This window comes from Podarcis cretensis (assembly GCF_951804945.1).
Source record: "Podarcis cretensis genome assembly, chromosome: 1".
NCBI classification, from domain to species: domain Eukaryota; kingdom Metazoa; phylum Chordata; class Lepidosauria; order Squamata; family Lacertidae; genus Podarcis; species Podarcis cretensis.
The window spans coordinates 134,969,110-134,990,186 of NC_137170.1; the positions used below are offsets into that span (position 1 = coordinate 134,969,110).

At 45.1% G+C, this 21,077-nt stretch overlaps 1 protein-coding gene across 2 annotated transcripts in view; it reads right to left on the bottom strand.

The window, feature by feature from the left end:
* Nucleotides 1-20,305: 20,305 nt before the first annotated feature.
* Nucleotides 20,306-21,077, bottom strand: part of ASB18 (ankyrin repeat and SOCS box containing 18) — a 47,915-nt gene continuing 47,143 nt past the window's right edge. For both annotated transcript variants that reach the window (XM_079980699.1, XM_079980698.1), the window contains exon 5: nt 20,306-20,960. In XM_079980699.1, the coding sequence (XP_079836825.1) occupies nt 20,775-20,960 (186 nt within the window). In that variant the 3' untranslated portion in view covers nt 20,306-20,774. The remainder of the gene's footprint in view (nt 20,961-21,077) is intronic.

Below are 21,077 nucleotides of genomic sequence, written 5' to 3' on the forward strand. Positions count from 1 at the left end.
CAAAGCCCGCAGCCCCGAGGAGCGCCGACTGCCCGGCGCCCCGGGAAGAAGCGTCTGCGCCGGCGGCGGGGTCGCTCTGGAGAGGGAAAGACCGGGAGAAAAAAGCAGCAGCGCCTCCTCTCCTCTCCGAAGGCCGCCCGGGAAGCGCGCCCAGCCCCTCTCGCCCTCGGAGGCCTCTGTCCGGAGGGGCGGGGCTTGCTGGGCGGCCGCGCGAAGGCGGGCAGGCCGAGGAAGGCCTGCCGAGCCCGGGCTCCTTCGGGGACAGGCCGAGGCGGAGGGATCCCAGGAGCTGCGGCTCCTGCCTCGCTGCTCTGGGGCTTCTGCTGGAGACCGGGCCGCGGACTAGATCCGGCGGGAAGGAGCCTTTGGCGGCCCAGTGCCGCCCAGCTGGAGGGATGCAGAGGGTTGGACGGGGCGGCCCTCGGGGTTCCTTCCACCTCCGCCGCTCCAGGGGTGCTGTGAACTACAACTCCCAGCCCCGCTGGCTTGCTGGGCCTGCGGGTGGGAGGTGCAGCTCAGCAAGTGGCCGAGGGCCTCGGAGCGGCGTCGGGGAAGAGCCTGGGGCTCGCCTGGCCCGGAGCCCCTCTTCTTGGCCCCGGGAGGCGAGGCGGGCAGGAGCTGCCGCCGCCCGGGCTCGGCTTGGGTGGGGTTCCCGCTGAGTTCGCGATAGACCCGGCCGAGATCCCGAGGAATCCCGGCGGGAAGACGCGGCAGGAGTGAGCAGGAAACCTCATCCCGTGGAAAGGCGCCTGCAAGCGGGCTGGCCCTGATCCACGTCGTCTCCTCCCTCTGCCTGGTCTTTCCAGCGTAGAATGGAGAATAGCCAGTGACATACTGTACTCACCTTTCCTAAATGAAGAGCAAACGTATACAGCTGCCCAAACCCAACTCCCAGCAACGAGCGCTCATTTCTCCCTTAACCTGAAGAAGGGAAAAGTGAGGCGGCCTGCTTCTGCCTAGGCTTTCTGTCGTCCTCCTTGTAAACAACAGAAGATCCTTCAGTAAAGAGTAGCACTTGAAATTTTGTACATATTTAAAGGAGAGAAACCCCCAGATCCTGAACACGTTTACACCGTTTACATGTTTACCCGCGGAAGAGTGCAAAGATAATTACTTTTATTATTTTCTTTCGACAATTTATACACGGCTTCATTTCCAGTCGTTTCTAAGTAGCGCGCAGGAGACTCAATGCAGTGAAACTAAAGGAAGTGTGTTTAGGGCGGCAGCACTTGTCGGTTTCTGCTTTGGGTCTGGAACTTCAGGCGCTGCGCGAAGGGAGCGTGTTGCTGAAAGAAGCTGCCTGTTTATCGCACATCTCCATGTGTCTCGATCCCCCTCCTTCAGTGCTCTGCAGTTTACGTACATAACATCTGCAGTGTTTGGTTGTTTTTTTTAAAAAAATCTATTCAATCGGTACCCGCAGCTGTTCTTCTTAGGTATTTCCTCCAGGGGACTGCATGGCCACCACATATTTATCAACCTGTGGCAAATGTTTGATGGCATCCATTCTTTCTTCACCCCTTTTTGATTAACTGCCATAGCAAATTCTCAACTCCCCTCACCCATTTCTACCTGTTGATGCTGCAGTGTGGGAGAATTTTGGATTAAGACCACTATGATGGATTAAAACTGCAGCCAAGCTAAAAATTAGCTATACTGTCTTCTCTGATATTTAACATCTTCAGCACATTTACCATACCATAAATATGGTACCATAAATATTAATTGTTGAAGCAGGGAGTTAGCAAATCGATGAAAGCTATTGGAGCTGCATGTGAACTGAACTGAAACAGAAATTGCAACAAACCCACTTGTTCTCTTAAGTGTTGTGGTTTCCAACCCTTAAGATAAAAACTGGCCACATATATCTGGGATGCAAATGCCACTCAAGTCAACATCCATGGTCTATGACCCAAGAACATCTGCATAGTTTACTAGATCCTCTGGATGAGAGAGGTGTTCATATAGCTTTCCAGAGTCTCTAGATTAGAGGTTCATGTCCTCTGCTTCACTCCTATTTAGGCAAAGGAGTGGACAGGTTTGTAAGTAAATGTAGTTCTCCCACTGTTTATGCCTCCTTTTTTCAGAATTGCCTAGGGCAGCATGTTTGCTGGGCTGTGAAATTTAGCAGAATTTAGCTGCTTTGGAAATCTGTGGTAGCATCATTTGAGAGTTGTGGGATAAGTCCCTCAGATAGACAATTCATGAGTATCAGACTGGGAAGAGAACTTTCCTTATCACTGGGAGTGATGAGGCCTTTTTGCTTATACAGCCTGGTCCAGGGTGGTATTGTTACGTTTTAGCTCGGTACCAGCTTGCAGTCCTGACTGTGCAACTCCAAGGAGCTTTTGTGTGGCTGTTTTGAAAGCCCGTTAGCTGTTTCTTCTGTGCTATGATTCAAAGGAGATGCAGAAAGTTGGGTCCAGCCCAGGCTGCTATTTCTCCCAGAGGTTCTGCACACTGACTGCAGAAATAACTGTTTAATAGAATTATTATGTGAAAATATATTATTAGAGAGACAGAACCCTTTGAACAGATAACATGTTGAAATGATGATAAATCTTATACTTATCAAGAATCACAGCAAAAAGGACCTCATCCAGCTAGCCTGAGTTATACCTGACTATTCTGCCTAATAGCATGAGAAAGTTTGACGATAAAATGGCACATGAAATTCTAGGTTGGCAGCAAGTGGAAGATGAAGCATATCAGGAGACAATGAGTTCTACATGATGTTGAGTAAGAATTATCAAATCATTCCTTGCCATATCCTAGAAATAATAAGCTTCCTGTGCTGGCACTGAAGCAAAATGTAAAGGACAGATAAAGATACATATATAGTTATAAATATATCCCACCCTTCAAGTATGTCCCAACAGTATGTGCCAAACAAACACAAATCTGTACAAAAAAACATTTCACAATGTTCTATCTGGTATGTTCACATCACATTTTGAAAACTGTTCACAGTTCTGATCACTAATGACATTAATGACAGAAAATACATGACAGAGATGGTTGTGGGATATTTTTAAAGAACAATGCAAACTCCAGAAGGTGGCTGTGTTAGTTCTTTGCAGCAAAAACAAGAGACCCTGGCTACCTTAAAAGCAGAGAGAGATTAGTTCTAGGGTCCATGGATTAGAATCCATTTCAGCAGCTGCACAATCTTATCTTGTATACAGTATAATAACATTTATATACCGACTTCCCTGGGCATTACATTTGACCTCGACAGATCCCCTGTCCGCTTTCGTGAACTAACTAACTAACTAAATAAATAAATAGCTGCCAGTTGTGGATAAAACTTTGTGCATTGATGAAGTGGGCTTCATCAACCCATGAGTGCTTAAGCTACAGCTAATCTGTTAGTCTTCAATGTGCTGACCACAACACAATGCAGATTATCAATCAATCAATCAATCAATCAATCAATCAATCAATCAATCACCTTCAACCCTGAAGACAGGAGACAGTGAAGTATATAATTTAAGAATTTCCAGAGGGGTAACTGTGTTAGTATGTTACAGCAAATACAACAAAGCAGTCCTGTGGCACTTTTAAGACTAGCAAGTATGTTGTGGCATAAGCTTTTGTTGACGACAGCCCCCTTCAGTACTGGGATGAGGAACCTGTGGCCCTACAGATGTTGTTGAGTCTATCTTCCATCAATTCTAGCCAGCAAGACCAATGGTCAAGGATGATGGTCACTTGTCTGTGTCGGGGGGGGGGGAATGCAGGTTATCTCTTTCTGGATTAGCAGAAAAGCCAAGAAGAAGAGGTGGCTTATTGCTTCATCTGTGACAAGAACTAGAGCGCACTCAGTGAAAGGATGACAAGGAAGTTTGAAACATAATTACTTCACCTTCTGCACTGCTATCCTGCTAAACTCACCTTTTCCACTAAGACTCTGGCATTATAAGAGATCTTTGCCATCAGAGGTAGCAGCAATAGGCCAAGAACATAACTTTAAAACAAAACAAAAAAAGCAAAGAAGTTGGGAACTGAGTGTTCTTTCAATACTGCCACAATTGCTCAATGGAAATTTGGAAATGAGGGCTTCAGCTGCCTCTTCACTTACAACATGCTCTGTGGTTAAATGAATTGTGTTCTTTGACTGAGAACTGCCCTATTTCATTTTGACTTTTATTTATTTAAGTCTCTAAGTGGTTTAAAATAATTATTAAAATTTATTGTACTGGTAAGGATGGTGTTAAATTTTTGATTATGGGAGTTTAAAAGTTAGACCTGAGTTTAAAAGGTGGGGTGAATTAGTGGGCTAGTTTGGACATTAACAGGTGGTCAACGTGATCACAGTTTTTAAAAGGTGATCCAAGAAATTACAGCCAGTTAGCTTAACATCTGCTCTGGGTAAATTGATGGAAAGCATTCTCCTGCCCAAACCTGTCTCCTGAACTCTTCTCCGAGGCTGGAAATATGTCTGACTTGGAGGGGGAAAGCTTGGCCAAAGGGGTTCTATGACTTTGAAAGGGTAGGTCTACAACCTCTGGGTTCAGAAACAATATGTGCTTGGTGTGTTGGTAGGCAATGTGTGGGTTATAAATCAAACAAAATAAATAAATAAGCAAACAAGCCTCTGATTATTGCTTACTGGGGTACTGTTGGATATATAGGCACCTGGTTGGCCCCTGGGGACCCTTGGTCAGATCCTGCAGGGCTTTTTTAAAAAGCTTGGATGAGAGGTAATTGTGTCGCAAGTCCTGTGTTCTTCATATGATGTATTTTCTGCAATATTTGACTAAGATAATGGCATTACTGCCTGTCTGTTACAATGCCTTTTTTGTTTAATAAATGCTGCTCACTCTTAGGCAACAGCCTTATTCGCTTGAGCATGAAACATAAAACAGCTCTCTCCAGTTAAAGCACTACAATATAAATTAATAAAAACCAGGACATTATATATTTAGACCTTCATATCTGTCTTATATGACTATGTATGCCAGCATGCTGAGATTTTTTATATGAAAATTTCCCTACCAACAAGAGCAACTTAATGATTTTCTTAAGTCTTGATTACTGCCCTTCTGTCTGACTTTTCTCTTTTACTAATTGATTACTCAGAATAAAGGCTGTAGGTTCTTATTTTTGGGAAGATAAAACAGAGGTTAGTGTGACTGAACCAACACAAATGCAACAAGGTCAAATGCAGATGGAGTCTAAAGGCCTCAGCATTTCTGCCAAAAGAAATCAAGAAGGAATCAAGATTACTCACTGGATTTCATAGATTACGTTTGAAACTGTTTTGAAATGAATTTAAATTTGATTGGCTTTATATTTTGATACATGCTTTGTTTTGTTATATTTACTTTCATTCTAATATTTTATGTTAGCTGAGCTTAAAAATATGCTAACATACTTTAATAATTCTCCTTTATACAAGAGGAAAAAGAGGTGCTTCTCTCCAGGTGTTCATCTATTCTTTTAATGTTAAGTTAGCACCAACTGTGCAGATTTCTGAACAACATTACCTAGTGATGAGTTAAAATTTTAGCAAATCTGAAACAAAGCTGGATTCAATACATGGATGCCTAGATGTTCCCTGTGGACAGGGCTTTTCCTCTAGCAAATGCATGAGCACTGCATTCACTGGCTTAAAAGCTGCGTGGGACATTAGATGTTTCAAATTATTCCTTAGGGAAATATTCGCTTGCAGTATGTAAATCTCTTGCTCTTTTGGAGTTCATAGATAGGTTTGCCTTGACCTCAGTGAAGCAGGTTGCAGGCACTGTCTCAGCCCTGTTCTTAGCCCCTATCAACTAGATAGTAACAACTGAGCAGACTGTGCACATAGATTTATCTATGTGCACAACTGCACATGCATGTTTAATGCAACGAGTCTGTCCAACTGCTTTCCCTGGAAAACAGCTGCTTTAGGCTCTCCATCTCACAACTGTGCTTCCAGCCCAGCCAGTCCATGCTATTTTTGATCTATTTCTTGGGACGCCTGCTGGGAGGCAAACAGGATGAACCATTGGGGAGGTAGATTTGGGGGAGAGGAGCGTGGCCAAAGGTTAGTGGGGGTGGTCATAAAGCCTCCCTTCAGAGGTGCTTAAGAAAATCAGAGGCCAGATGTGAGAATGCAGGCAGCAAGCCCAAACAAGCTCATTCAGCAAAATCAAATGGTGGTGGTATAGTTCTCCTGGGAACGCCACTTTACAATGTGCACACATCACTGTGGACTGCATTACTGAAAGATTCCCTTAATAGTGAAAAAACTCTCTCATAACATGGAAGATTAGTATTTCAAAGAGAAAACATTTTAGCCCTAGGTTATAACCTGGAGGAGACCTATGAGCTACTGGAGGAAAAGCTATAGAATCTTAGTCATATGACATTATACTTTTACAAATACTGCAAGAATTTCAGGCCTTTCCTGAGAAATTCCAGAGAGGTAGCCATGCTAACCAGTTGTATCAAGAGCAAGAGATCCTTGAAGCACCTTAAAGACTGACAAGATTTATCATCATGGTAAACTAGTGCTGCTTTTATCAGTTAGGTAGGATGGTCCCAAACGCCAAAATGAATGAAAAGCCATCGGAGTGAATTGCCTTAATCAGTGGTTGGGAATCTGTGGTTTTCCAGACACAGTATTCAACAGTATCTCCAACTCCCACCAGCCCCAGCCAGGATGACCAATGGTAAAGAGGGGAGCTGTAGTCCAGCAGCATCTGGATTATTTATATTTGTATACTGCCCTTTATCCATAGATTTCAGAGGAGCATTTTGGTGTGTGTGACACATACATTAGACAGAGTTGAAAATATGGCTGCAGTACTACAAGGGAAGGCAACAGGAACTCTCTCTCTCTCTCTCTCTCTTTGTGTGTGTGTGGGCTGTTCCCTGTTCCACCTTTTTTTTAAGGCTACACGTAAGCTCCAACAGAGAAGGAGATGGGAGAGTAAAAAGCCCCCAAATACTTTTTAACAAGCACAATTGTTTGCAAATTACACCTTAACTGGCAGGGTATTGTTGCTCTGCTGTGTGAGAGTGAGGAGAAGGTTGATGCGGAGAGGAGGCAATTTCAGAAAAGGGCTAGACGCTAGAGGGCTGCTGTTGGAGGTATGCAGTAGGCAACTACATGGCCTCCTAGTCATAAGAATAATTAAGGACAACGATCACAACCAGTAAATCAATGTTCACAAAATGATGCTAGAATAGGGAAGAATATGTGTCATACATCATGAATCATGTCACCATCTATATCCAGGAGGGCTCCACGACTCTGGTTAGCCTGAAGAGTGATAAAAGTGCATTTAGTGTTTTGCTAACTCCAGTCCAGTCAACTAATTTCACAGCATTATGACTATTTTCAGAGCTATTACAGTCAAGTTGCTTAAAACTTTGTGGATGCTGGATAGCAATGAAACAGAAGCACATCTTCCCGGGCACAAAATATAGCACCTTGACTTCTGAGAAGACAACAGAAAGGAATATGTGAGAGGAAAGTGCAAGAAATTAGAAGTAACTGTGTGTGAAGGTACAATAAATTGACTGTATGGCATATACATGACTGTACAAGGATGACTTCCCTGACAGCCTAAACTGCCTGCCCCTCTCTCCAGCTCTGTCCCTTCCAAGAGAGGTAACCCAACTTGCCAGAGTGCTCAAAGTGCGGGATTGCCATGGATGTGAAGCCCCCATGATGTGTACCATAAGACACTGAGTTCCTTTTTGGCTTCTGTTAATGAGATTAAAGAAATAAAAATCGTGAAGCATCTACACAGCTCATATACCTTGTCCTGGCTGGATGAATCTGTAGAAGGTGGCTTATTTTTGTTTCCATTTGATATTTCACAGCCATAAGAATGGAAATCCTTCTGTCACCATTCATGTCTGTCCTGCTAATCCCAGAAACTGAGATGGGTAGATAAACTAGCCCTAGGAGTTCCAGCTGCGGCTCCTATTTGATACCTGGGCCTTGGGCTGTTCTGTGAACATTTAAACACCAGCCCCCAGGCTTTTGTTCTCTTTGGCTGGAGCTCTATTTTGAAGCTAATTTTAGGAATATAAGTGAAAAGCATACTTGTTAATTAGCACTGGCTGACTTTATTGTTTGATCTGGTACTGAATTATTTTATTAATTTCAAATGAAATTGTGCTGAGTCAGATATTGTTCATTGCTATTTCTGTTTTTGCTATTATTCTGTTGTGGTTCTGCTATGCTGCTTTTATATTGTTTTCTGATGCTTTCAGGTAGTTTTGTTCTTAGTGTGTTTTCATTTTTATATATATATTTATATAATAAAAGCTGCCTTGTGAGGGCTTGGCTCTAGTGGGTAGCCTTAAAATATTCTAAATAAAATAAAATAAACAGTACAGTATCTTTCTGAATGGCTCTTTTATGTTTGAGATAGGGAATTTGTAGGTTGAAGATATGCACGTTTACAGCATAATTTTTATACATCTCATTGTGCAACCAGGAAAAGTATAGTGAAATGTAATCCCTACTTAATTGTGTAAGAAATGGGATTATGAGTAGCCAAAGGGCAAAACAAAGGACAATGAATTTTTAATGGTTCCCATCAAAAGGGCTGTTCTGTACAATAGATCTGTTATTGACATCAACATGTCGCCCACCAAGTAAGTCTCCTGTTATTCTTGATTGTCAACATATTTTGCACTGGGCAAAATGGCATTTGCTGGATGCTTGTTGTCCCAGAGAGATGAACAGAGGCCGTGCCTTTCTTCATAAAAGGGCTTTAGCAGTTAAGCAGCTTTCACTGACAGTGGTAAAAGTGGATTTAGTGTTTTGCCAATACCAGTGGCAAAAACCACCAAGTAAATTGATTTCACAACACAATAATGACACTTCACATCACTTATTTTAAATGATTGATAGGTCACTTTCTGGGTGTTGAATAGCACTAATGTCCTCATGAGCTTCTTTGAGCTCAAAAGCACGCAAGGGAGAGGATGGAGGAAAAAGAAGCTCATAACTCCCCATGAAGCCCCACCTCACACACAGAGGACTCTTGAATTTCAGAATGCATTCAGTGACGGTTTTCTGGCTGGAAGGGCTCAGGGCACAGGAAGCTGAAGTAAGACCATTGGTCATTTATCCTAGTATTGGCTGCTGGGGGCAGCACAAACTCAGGCTGAAAGGGAAAAACGAGCTAAGAGGAAGGCACACTTGGCAAATCCTCACTGTGATCAACTCCCCCCCCCCAAAAAAAACACCCTAATGTCCCCCCTGTGGAAGGACATGTGGATCCAGAATTGGCCCCCACAGCCATTTATGAACACACCATTAAGGCTGTGTTCATGGAAGACAATCCTACTCGGCCACGAGTTATTGCCAAGGAACAAGAAGACGGGGGTCAGCTTTTCAAGTCTGCTTCAGCTCCTTTTAACTGGGGTTACCATGGATTGGATATGGGACCTTCTCCTGCTCTACCCACCCACTGAGATATGGTCCTTCCCTACATGCTTTGGAGGTCTGGTACTATGTCCCTTGAGAATGCCATCTGCTTTGCTCATTTATGTGTGAGAAGAATGACTGGAGCCTTTTCTATTTTAGACAGTGGTTTTACATGCCAGCCATCTAGCAAGAAACAGTATCTGCTTTGTGACTTACTGTGAGGATGTTTATTGAGCTCTTGATATGAAAATGGGACTATGCTGCCAGCTGCCCATTTTAATATGGTTGATGTTGCTAAGGAGGCATTTGTGACACTAGAGTATGGCATTGATTTGAGGAAATACCTAGACAACATTATCCATTTGGAATGACTTGAGGGGGTTATTTAATGAGCTAGTTTTTGCTCTGCCTGATTTAAACAAGGTGTGCTGGCACAGATTTGCCTGATTCATAGCAGGATATAAAAGAGGTGCCCATTGTACGGGTTCATTTGGGCAGAAACCTTATGGTCCTGTATGAGAGAAACAAAGACAAATGTGTGTTCTCATTGCAGAATGGTATAGCTCTTCCATGAGGAACATACAGGGTCTCTACCATTGAGATAATGGAAACTGCATTGCTGAGGCATCGGTACTCAATCTGAGCCCCATGCAGGGGCTGGCATCTCTTCCAGAGGCCAATCTTTTGACTTCGGAAGTGGGATTTCCTATGCAGTACTGATCAATTGGTTGGAACATGCATTTGCACCCATCACTTACCCAAGATCCCCAGGACACTTATTTGGTATCATTAGGCAGTCCAAATACCTGCTAAGGGAAGTGTCTGCCAAATGGGCACAGATCTCAACAACACTCATTTAACGTCAACTTAAACACTTAAAAGTGCCAAATCTGTCAAATATGAACAAGTATCTGAAGCTCCAATCCTGTGTGCACAGTGAGTTTGATCTCCAGTGGGACATAGGATATGTTGCATGGCAGTCTTCTTCCTGTATATGCTCGTCTGGTGCTTAATATCTCCATGTGAGGTGCCCTTCTTCGGGTTCTCTGCTCAGTGTGGTCACTGGGGAGGGGCCAATTAGGTTCACCTGACACCTATTTATTTCCCCAAACATTTTAGTTATATTTCTAGAACATTTTATATCTTTTGGCACTGCTCTTTATCAGCCCCTTCTCACCCACCTTGGGTTTAGCCAGCTTTGGTATTGTTTTAATGCGAGCTTTAATGCTGGTTTTATTGAATTTATTTTTGTATTTAAATTTACTTATTGCTGTTGCTTGATTGTATTCTATATATTGATAACTTCTGTAAATAGCCCAGAGGACTGGGTTGATGGGCAAGATACAAATAGCATAAATAAACGGATTTCAAATTCACCCCAGAATAAAATGTTGGCCAGTGAAGAGGGCATGTAACTGTTTAACTGATGTGGGATTTGGATTGCCAACCTTTTTCTTTTATCAGGGCTCCTGCGTCTTTCACAGTTTAGCGACAGGGGCAACTCAGCTCATGAATCTTTCCTCCTCACTGAGATGCACTGAGGGAGAAAATGACACTTTGTCAGCTCGGAAGAACAGCTCCCTCCCCCCATCCCTGGTCTCTACTTCCTCTGTATCTAAAAGCCTAGGCATTCCTGAGTACAAGAGAGGAGTTGTTCTTGCACATCTCCCGTGCCTCACCCGGCGTCTGCTCCGCGCGTCAGGGTCGGCTGGCACCTCGCGCATGATAGAGTCGGGGGCTTCTCGGACCCTCCGAGCCTGACAGCGAAGCTGGAAAGGGGAGGGGGCTTCCTAGGTAGAAATGCTGGCGATGGTGCCGCGCAGAAGCCTCTCAGCTGATTCCGGTTGCTGCTGGCTTGCGAAATACATTAGCTTTTGGCTGCTCCTGCTGGTTTTCTCCGTTAATCCGTTTGCATTAACGGATCTCAGGGTCATTTTGAGACTTGCGCGCTGCTTTGGGATCTGCAGAGTCAAAAAGCAGCAAACGCATATAATACAGAAAGGAAATCTGGAGGCATTGAAAAAGTAAAAAGCCCTGTTCGTTCTACTTGAGCTCCCTCTGCTTTTTGCTCGCTGCTGGTTTGAGGGCGCAGAAGCTCCCCGTGCGCCGCTTTTGGCAGCCAGCGCGGCATATAAAGCCGAAGGCCACTGGATCAGGACGCTGACCTGGGGGGCGTCCTCTGCTCAGACGGCCCAGGCAAAGGTCCGCAAGGTTTGCAGCCCAAAGAGCAAAGGAGGGAGGGTTTCCTCGCCTTTTGAAGAGCACGGAACCAAACTAGATTGGAGTGGTGGATCGCACGCAGTGGGACGCGCATTTATTTCCCCCAAAGCTGGAAATAGCTTCTGCCCTGTCGACTGCAGAGCAAAATCCTGCGCAACCTTCTTCGGGTTTGTGGTGAAAGGGTGGGTTTTATTTCTTAATTTTTGCCTTTGGCAAAACTCCCCCCCCCCCATATGGGGTAGAGGGGGAGCGCGAGAACAACAGCCCTGAAGTGCTGGACGCAGTGAGGCAGAATGCGGGGAAATGAGTAGAAGACAAAATGAGCAGCAACCCCCGGTCTGGAATTTTCTACCCACCGATGATGACACGGGAGCGAAGCGCGGTTCACTTCCCACAGTACACGGGATCTGCGCAATCTGTTCTAGCTCTCGGGTATCAACGTCTTGTATTTGTAAATCGCTGTGGAAAAGATTCCCGCAGGTCACAAAAGGCGGAAGCCAAACTCTTGCAAATCAACCGGGCCATGCGGGGCCGGGGCCCATAATACGGATTGTATTCGAAGTAAAACTAAGCAAAGCGATTTTTTTTTTTTAGCGTTAAACGGAGCCGGGTGTCCGCTGGAGAGTTTTCCGAGGCGGCCGCGCTCTTCCCGCAGGCGAAAGGGCAGGGCGCCTAGGTGGGAAACCGGCCCCTTTAAAAAAATCCTGCCTAAAAGCCTCCAAATCTTGGTAGGTCAGAGGGCCACAGTCTCATTAAAACCACTCTTGTTCGGAATCTGCAAGGCAGACATTAAAGTGCAGTATTTTTCAATTAGAGCTGACGAATTCAATCAAAATTCCATAGATTAGGATGAAATGAGGCATGGGTCATTTACGGGGGAATTTAATTGCAGAGCCATTAGACAAATAGTATATTTGCCATTCTCACATTATCCATCATTTGAGACATCAAGAGAAGCAGCCGCAGCAGCCGCATCCTGGCCAATCCTGCCCCGCCGCCCGCGACGCCCCACCCTGCCGGGATGCCCGCCCCTCGTTAGCATTGGATTTCACTTTAAACCGGGCGGGGGGGGGTTATAAATGTTCATGCAATCAGGTTCATTAGGACTCCCTCCCCCCCAAAAAAGATGCACCTCCTTTTTTGATTCGGATTGCTTTGTGGATGGGCCGCGTGAGCACCGGTTCAAGCGCGCGCGCCTTCCAAAGAAGCGCGCGGCTTCTTTGCAAAGGCCCTTCCCTCCTCTCCTCCGCCTGCGACGCCTTTCCCGGCAGGAAGAGGACCGCCGCCCGCTTCTCCAAAGGCGCCCCCGCAGCCCCCCTCTCCTGGAGCCAGCGAGGTTTTTCCGACGTGCCGCCTCCGGGAGGAAACCCGGGGTGACCTTTCCCACCGCCCCTAACATCCGGCTCTCCCTCCTCGGAGCGCGGACCCTCGCCCCCCCCGGCTCTTCGGGGCCTTTCTGCGCCCTTCCGAGGGGCTCCTCTCCGCCTTTTGCGCTCGCCTCCCCACTGGGCAGGGGGAGCCCGCCCCTTCTCGCCCCTCTCCGGAGCTGCTGCTGGCTGCCTCGCTCATTTAATTGGGATGCGACGCGAAAAATGTGTCCTTTGGGGGGGGGGGAATTATGCCCGGCTTTCTGGAAATCTCATCGCGTTAACTAGCCGCCCGCTCTTGGGGCTCCTTCCTTCGTAGGCATCAGGATCGCATTAATTTGACTTTTGCTGCGGCGCGGGAGGGCGGAAGACGAGCCCCTGCTCTGAAGTAGCTGCGCTACGACAAGGCTCCGCGATCCTAAGCAAACGGCGAGAGAATGGCATATTTCCCCGAGAGCCAGTCGACGGGCACCTTCTCCCAGGCGCAGAGCCAGGCCCGGAGCCCGTGCGCCTTCCTCGAGCAACGCCCCGACGGGCGCATTTCAGTCCCGCTTATTGCTCGCAAGTTGTATTACAGAGGAATCGGGTTTCTCTGAAGAGGGATGCTGAAGGCGAGCCCCGGCCCAGGCGAAGCTCGGCCTCCGAGCAGCCCCTCCGCCGACGGGCGCGGAGCGTCGCTTGAAGACGCGCAAGGAGCAGGCGGCGGAGAGGCGTGGGTTCCCCCCGTCGGTCGGGGCAAGAGCCCCGGGGGCGCGCGACGTCCGCGGCCGTGCCAAGTGCGAGGGGAAAGGACGGGCGCCGTCGGGAGCGCGCCTCTGAAACTTCCGCGCAAGGGGAAGCCGCCCGCCGCCTGCGCCGGGCCGAGGGGAGCGATTCTCGTGAAAGTGGCGCCACCTCCAGGCCGTAGCGACGCGCCGCTGCCCCGAAAGCGAGCGCGCGCGGCTCTGGCGCGCCTCCTTTCCCGGGGAGCAGCTCAGCTCTGCAGGCGAGGACGACGGGGAGCCCCAAGGCGCGAGGGCCGCCCAGCCCAGCCCAGCCCGCCAGGGGCGCCCTCTAGGCGCAAATGAAGTCTCTCTCTCTGTCTGTGTGTGTGTAAAAAAAGAAAACGAAAAGGGTGGAGGCAGGATCCCCCAACCCCCGCATTGCCTGCTGCTCCTTGCCGGCCTCCCAGTGTTCTGCGACACACACACGTGCACACACACACGTGTGTACAAAGGCTCTGGGATCATCGGCAAGCCCGAAGCACATCTGAATAAATCCCGATAATATTTTATTCCTATTTAATATATTTCTTCCAGCATCCTGGACTATATCTGTGCTTAGGTTCCAGCCGTTCTGCGCCTACCTTTCACCAAGAGGAGCCCTAAGAACACAATGTCTGGCTGCTGGTCTCACTGGCGTAGCGTGGGTTGTCAGCACCCGGGGCAAGGCAAGTAATTTGCGCCCCCTAACCCGTGGATTTGCGCCCCCTAACCCGTGGATTTGCCCTAACCCCAGATGTTGCGCCCTGTGCGGCCGGCCCCCCCTGCACCCCCCACGCTACGCCACTGGCTGGTCTGATTTCCAGAGTCTTTGCTCGGCTAAATCGCCCATGATAAACCCATAAAACCTTACAATCCCTATAAAACCTTCAGCTAATGGCCGTGTTCTCTGAATCGAGCCTGGCTGTATAAATGAAACACAGGGAGCCCGGACACCCGAGGGGCAAGGCAGGCGCTGCCCAGGGCTTCTTGCTGTTTTCGCCACAGCAACAGAATCCACTTTTGTGCGGGAGGGGGCGGCATGCACGGGACTCCTCGGCGCACCTGCTGCCTGTGTGCTCCAAATCTAGTTGAACATTTCAGTCTGTCTCGAACTAGTTTTGCCTTCTGACCTGCAGTTTGCCCGGGTCTCAAAGGGCAAGTGCCCTGACTGACTCCAGCTGCAAAAGCCGAGGCTGCTGAGCGTGCAGACCATCGCCTGAGCTGCCTCGCCCTTGAAGCTCCGTTGGCAGCACTGGCCGCAACAGTAGCAGATCTGTCGCAAGCTTAAGACTTAGTTTTTTTTGCTAACTATGCTGTTTTACATGTGCATTTTATATTTAAGTTCCTTTAGGAATGTTTGCTTTTGAAGAGTTAAGACAATTCCCCCCCCCCCGGTTAATTTTGCTGCATTACATCACCTTCTTTCTAATGGTTTATTTCAAAATCTTTAATAGAATAATTTAGTTTCCTGTTAATTATCTTGATTTGAATGTATACTGTGTTCAATGTTCTTTGTATACTGTGTTAGTTTTATGTTGTTAGCTTCCCTGAGCCCAGCTCCGACCGGGGAGGGCGGGGTACAAATAAAAATTTATTGGTGTTTATTTATTTATACTTTATATTTGATTTTTTTTTTTAAAAAAGATTTATTCTGAATTGTTTTATTTGATGTTTTAATGTAGGTTGTAAACTGCTTTGAGATTTTTTTTCCTTAAAACTATAAAGCAGTATAGAAATGAACTTAATAATACTAATGCTAATTATATCCCTATGTGGTGAGGCATCTAGCAGGCCAGCCAGGAAGTGGGAGTGGCACTTGGAGACACTCTGGACCACATTGCACCAAAACCTTGCCTCCCTGTTCTCTCTGTGCAGTGGCGTAGCGTGGGTTGTCAGCACCCGGGGCAAGGCAAGTAATTTGCGCCCCCTAACCCGTGGATTTGCGCCCCCTACCCCTAACCCCCAGATGTTGTGCCCGGTGCGGCTGGCCCCCCCTGCACCCCCCACGCTACGCCACTGTCTCTGTGTGCTGACATGGTCTTCCTTTTATAAATGTGTGCTTTAATTCAGTTCACAGCTGTTTCCCTTCCTCTACTGATTCGTTCGTTGTACCTTAATCAGGCCATTTGTTGTTGTTTAGTCGTTTAGTAGTGTCCGACTCTTCGTGACCCCATGGACCAGAGCATGCCAGGCATTCCTGTCTTCAGGCCATAGAACTATATAATACAGATATGGCAAATATTAAACATATGCGTTTGACCAAACTCATATCTTATTTTTGTGACTGAGGAGGAACATGACTTAAGGCGGCAGTTATATGCATACTTACTTGGGAGTAAACCTCATTTATACAGTGGAGATTTACTTCTTATGCATGTTTACTTTCAGGCTGTATGATGTTAATCAGGCTGGTTTTTAATTTTGTGAAGCCAAGAAACTCCAAAAACCCTGTCCATGTTCCAATTTGCAGCAAGTGAAGCAATGAAACTACGTAGGATATTATGAACAACCGAGAAAATTTGATGTGCTTAAGTATGAATTGGGCCTAATGCCTATGGTCATCTTCCTAAGTGGCGTCTGTATAATGTTGATTTATATCCTGTTAATTAATTTATTGCCACAATAATATAATGGTAATTTGAAGAGTTATATAAATTGGGGTATGCAAAAGATATATGTAGACGAGAATGTGAAGGAACCATTATGCTGCTTGTCAGGGTTATATATGGTGCTATCCACTGATAACAAAATGATGACTGAGAAGCTCTGCAAAATGTTTTTGCGACTGCAATTCATGCAGAATCAAACCAATTCATTTAAAACAGCAATAACCAATTGCCACTATGCTCCAATTAGGAGGTGGGATAAAGGGTGTTTCCTTCAGGCCTATAATAGGCCCAATTAAAATAACCATTGTATTAAATTTTGAAGATTTCACATCAGTTAAGTATTTAAAAATATATGGGCATAGAAACCTGGCATATGCATATACTTCTCACGTGTTTTCCATTAACTAGACTATAGCTATGGCATGTAGATTAATCTCGTGTAATAAAGCACATTTCTTCAGTTTTTCTGAAAAGATTAATAATTTGAAAATTTGAGTACAGTCAAGGTAAACAAGGTGATCTACAAAAAAGAGAAGGGTTGTATTTTTTATAGGTGGGAAAAATGAATTTGTGTGTGCTGTACAGCAAAGAACAAAAAATTCTGTTAACTGTAGCAAATTAATTAAACTTTCAGCAAGTTAATTAAAACTCAGAATAAGAGCCATATTTTGTGAAATAAAAGTATTTTAATGTAATGTACAGCTGCCTGTCTTTCTGTTTTGAATACAAATTAAGTCTGTTAGTTAAAAATGTTGGAAGATGGATGGGTATTTTGAGTGCCCTACAAGGAAGAAGACTTGGTGTTATAATTTTAGAGGAAACCAAGGAAATGCTATTTTAAGTGTAGAAGCCGAGAATTGTGGAGTTGGTGAAGGAACCCGGAATCTCAACCAGAGATGCGGGAATCTCAACTACCCATGACAAATGGTGTAGAGAGATCCGTTAATTTCTGTTTGTGTTTAGGATTTTATTATAGAAATAATTTGGTTTCATTTATTTTTAAAATTACTAAGAGCAATTTTGAAGCCATTTTGTTCAGGAATAATATTTAGGGAATGTAATCTTAGCTGGAATGAAACAGAAGCTTTCATCAAACTGGCACCCAGTGCAGCGGAGATGATGGTATTTTGCTTATTCTCAGCATTCGGAAGCAGACCCAGAAAATGTGCTTTGCATCATTTTTCCACATGGTCTGCAATACGGCACAATAATCTGATTTTCCCCTCCCACAGATCTGGAATATTCTGCAATAAATAATTTTGCTGCCAATCTGATGATGAATGGGGAGGCACCAGGGTGGGGAGAAGCACACTGTGAAGAGCTGGGAAAAAAAACTCCCAGAGATTTATAATCCCGAAATTTCCAAATTGTAACAAATTCTATTTCACAAATCAAGTCTGCTTTTGTAAGTTTTTTTTTTGCAGAGGGGGCAGAGCTGCACATATGAAGTAGGTAGTGTGAAAGGAGTTTTCAAATAAAAATTTATTAGGATTACACATTTAAGTTGGGTGGGCTGCATTTGCTTTTGGGGGTCCAAAAAAAAGGAGCTCTGTGTGGATCTTTAGTATGATAAGGAAGAGTTGTTCTTTTACCTTCTCATCAGTGTGATGTAGGCAACTGCATCCCTCCGTTCTTTGATTGACAGGTCCTGCAGGTCAGTGTGGCTTTTCGGCTTCCTAGGTTGTCTCCTCTGGGGCTCTGGAACAATGCTGAGAATCCATGTGGGACTGCTCCACCTCCTTTCCTTTGTTCTCCTTCCTTTTATGCAGCCCACTATCTTCCTTTCATCTTAATTGTGTGTGTGTGTGTGTGTAGCTTGGCTATGCAAAGTTTGTCAACATCTGTGCTATTCATATGGTACCCTCTTTTTTTTATTCAGATACACTAGGGTATCTCTAAAGAGGGTCAGAACCCCTGTCACATAAGTATAGTTGAAATATTTTTCCTATGCTAAATATACAGTATAGATGCAAAAACAAAAAGAACAACTTTCTATTTTCTTTTCCTGTTTTACAGGGGAAACTTTTAAAACCTCCACTGACATACAGGGAAATGTTTGCTGGCTACTCTAAAGAGTCTTCTGCCAGCTTAAAGACTAACTAATTTATTATGGCATAAGTTTCCTTGCACTACAGTCCTTGTCATCAGAGGCAAGAGGTATCACCTGAGTTATAGGTGTGTGTGTGTGCGCGCGCTCGGTTTTGCAGGGTGAAATTGTAAGCAGTGAGGTAAGAGGAAAATGAGATGCTGCAAAGTACAGACAATGATAATGATGGGTTAGGTCCAGTTATGTCTGCCCACTTGCACAAAAGGAATACTGTACTGCTAGTACAACAGAACTACTGGCTTCTCCCTTCAAGAGCCTGGACCCTCCAAATCTGTCCAGAGGGCTCCTATTCCTCTGGAACAGATTTGGGGGGATGGAGGGCAAATGGAGAAGCCCCATTGTACGAGCAGATGCCACTTTACCCTACACTGGATTAACCATGGTTGTTGATAGCACATACCTCATGGCATTGGTAAGCCAATTAACACATATGAACACTCATGAGCCTTTATCTCAGTTCAGTCCACAAGTGATAGCACTGAACTACTTGGAGTATTTTATTTCAGTGTTTTCATATTGTGGTCTCTTAGGAACAATCAGTCTGATGTTGAGCGAAACTCCTGAGCAGTTCTCATAGAAAAAGGCAGTTATTAAGACACCCTGGAAACAAAGAATGTTTGCAGCCCTTTTGAAAGGGCTCTGAATTGGTTTAGAAAGCAAACTGGCTATTCGGCCTATTGAAGATATTTGGCAGCGAGCCAACATGACAGTGATACGGAATTGAGGATGGGAGAGATGATTCTGTGATATGGCAGTGGACAAAGCCGTATTGTAATTTTTGAATAAACATGTATATAAATAAGTAAATATAAAAAAGGAAGCAAATTGGCAATCGGTGCTAATGGGGGCTTTTCCTGAGATGTCATGCCTAGCAGTGGTGGCGGTGATAGGATCTTGGAATCTGGTGTCCTCTCCTAGAATATAAGCACTTGCCATTGAGTTGTTCATTTATTCTCTGTCCTTCTTTGCTTCTAAGCAGCACAGCTCCCCATTTCAGCTTTGGAACTCTTCAGCCTGACTCAGACATCTCCTCCCTCCCTGGCTTGCTGCTGGAGCTTTCAGCCCAATATGCTGCCTGCTTAGGTTTCATGAAGGGACGTGGGTGGCGCTGTGGGTTAAACCACAGAGCTTAGGACTTGCCGATCAGAAGGCTGGCGGTTCTAATCCCTGCGACGGGGTGAGCTCCCGCTGCTCGGTCCCTGCTCCTGCCAACCTAGTAGTTCAAAAGCACGTCAAAGTGCAAGTAGCGTTCTGGTGGGAAGGTAACCGGGTTTTTCGTGTGCTGCTCTGGTTCGCCAGAAACGGCTTAGTCATGCTGGCCACATGACCCGGAAGCTCTACACCGTCTCCCTCGGCCAATAAAGTGAGATGAGCGCCGCAACCCCAGAGTCGGTCAAAACTGGACCTAATGGTCAGGGGTCCCTTTACCTTCACCTTTAGGTTTCATGTGCATTTTGCACAGGATTCCATCAGCTAAGTTTTACTCAGAGGAGGCCTATTGAAATTAACGGACCTAATTTAGCCATGCTCATTAATTTCAACCGTTCAACTCCAAGTAGTACTTAGTTGAATACCACCACACAGCCTGGGCTCTGTATGGAGGACACAGGTGCTGCATCAGGCAGAATTATTTGGGAAGCAGCGAGAGAGAGATGGAAAAATAACAGAGGTCCTTGGAGAGGCAATGCTTTGGGAATCTCCTAGCTGCTGCTTTCAGCTTTTGGGGAGTCAGGAGGCTGCTTTGAAATTTAAAAAGTTATGTAGTGAACCAGGATTCCATCTGCACTCCTTTGGTAAAAAAAAACCACAGTAATAAACAGAGATGCTTATTTCTAAATTACATTTTTTAAATTAAAGATTATGACAACATTGCTATTACAAGCTGCTCCTTCACATTTTATTAGCTCTTTATCAATAGTTTATTAATTCGGAATTCAGTCATTAATTACTATTATTTTGGAAAATAAAAACATTATTAAAAAAATGACATTTTACTAGAGTTCAGCACTTGAGTATGAAATTTTATTTACCTAAATATTCCAAAGCCTCTATTCTTGTTACTATGTATTATTTGTACTATTTATATTGTATTAACAGATCACTAAAATCTGTGAGGCCACAAACAAAACTGCATCAAAAGATTTCCAAAGTACATTTTACAGAAATGGTATACAAATAAAAGCTTCAAGTCATTGTAATAATCTGTGGTTTTATTAATGTAAACCCCTGAAAGCACTTATTTGTTAGAAAACCGGAAAAACCTTTACTGTATTCATAAGCAATTCATTTATCATACGCCAATGAGGACCAAGATATAATGGTGAGATTTGGTGGCTTGGTACAAGATATTCAAAGCAAGACTCCCTCAGGTTCTAACAGCAGATAATTTTGTAGTGGTTTGGGAACAGGCAGTAGGGGGATGAGAAAATGGCACCTACTGCCAAATTTTCTCCTGATGGCACAGCGGCACAAATGTTGCAGACACCGGACCTTGTACATCTGATTCTGGAAGGACTCATAGAAAGATAGATGCCTCTGAAAGAGAAAGAACAGTTTGCAAGGTGTGACCACCTGGAATTTATTTATTTATTTATGGCGCTGTGGGTTAAACCACAGAGCCTAGTGAGCTCCCATTGCTCGGTCCCTGCTCCT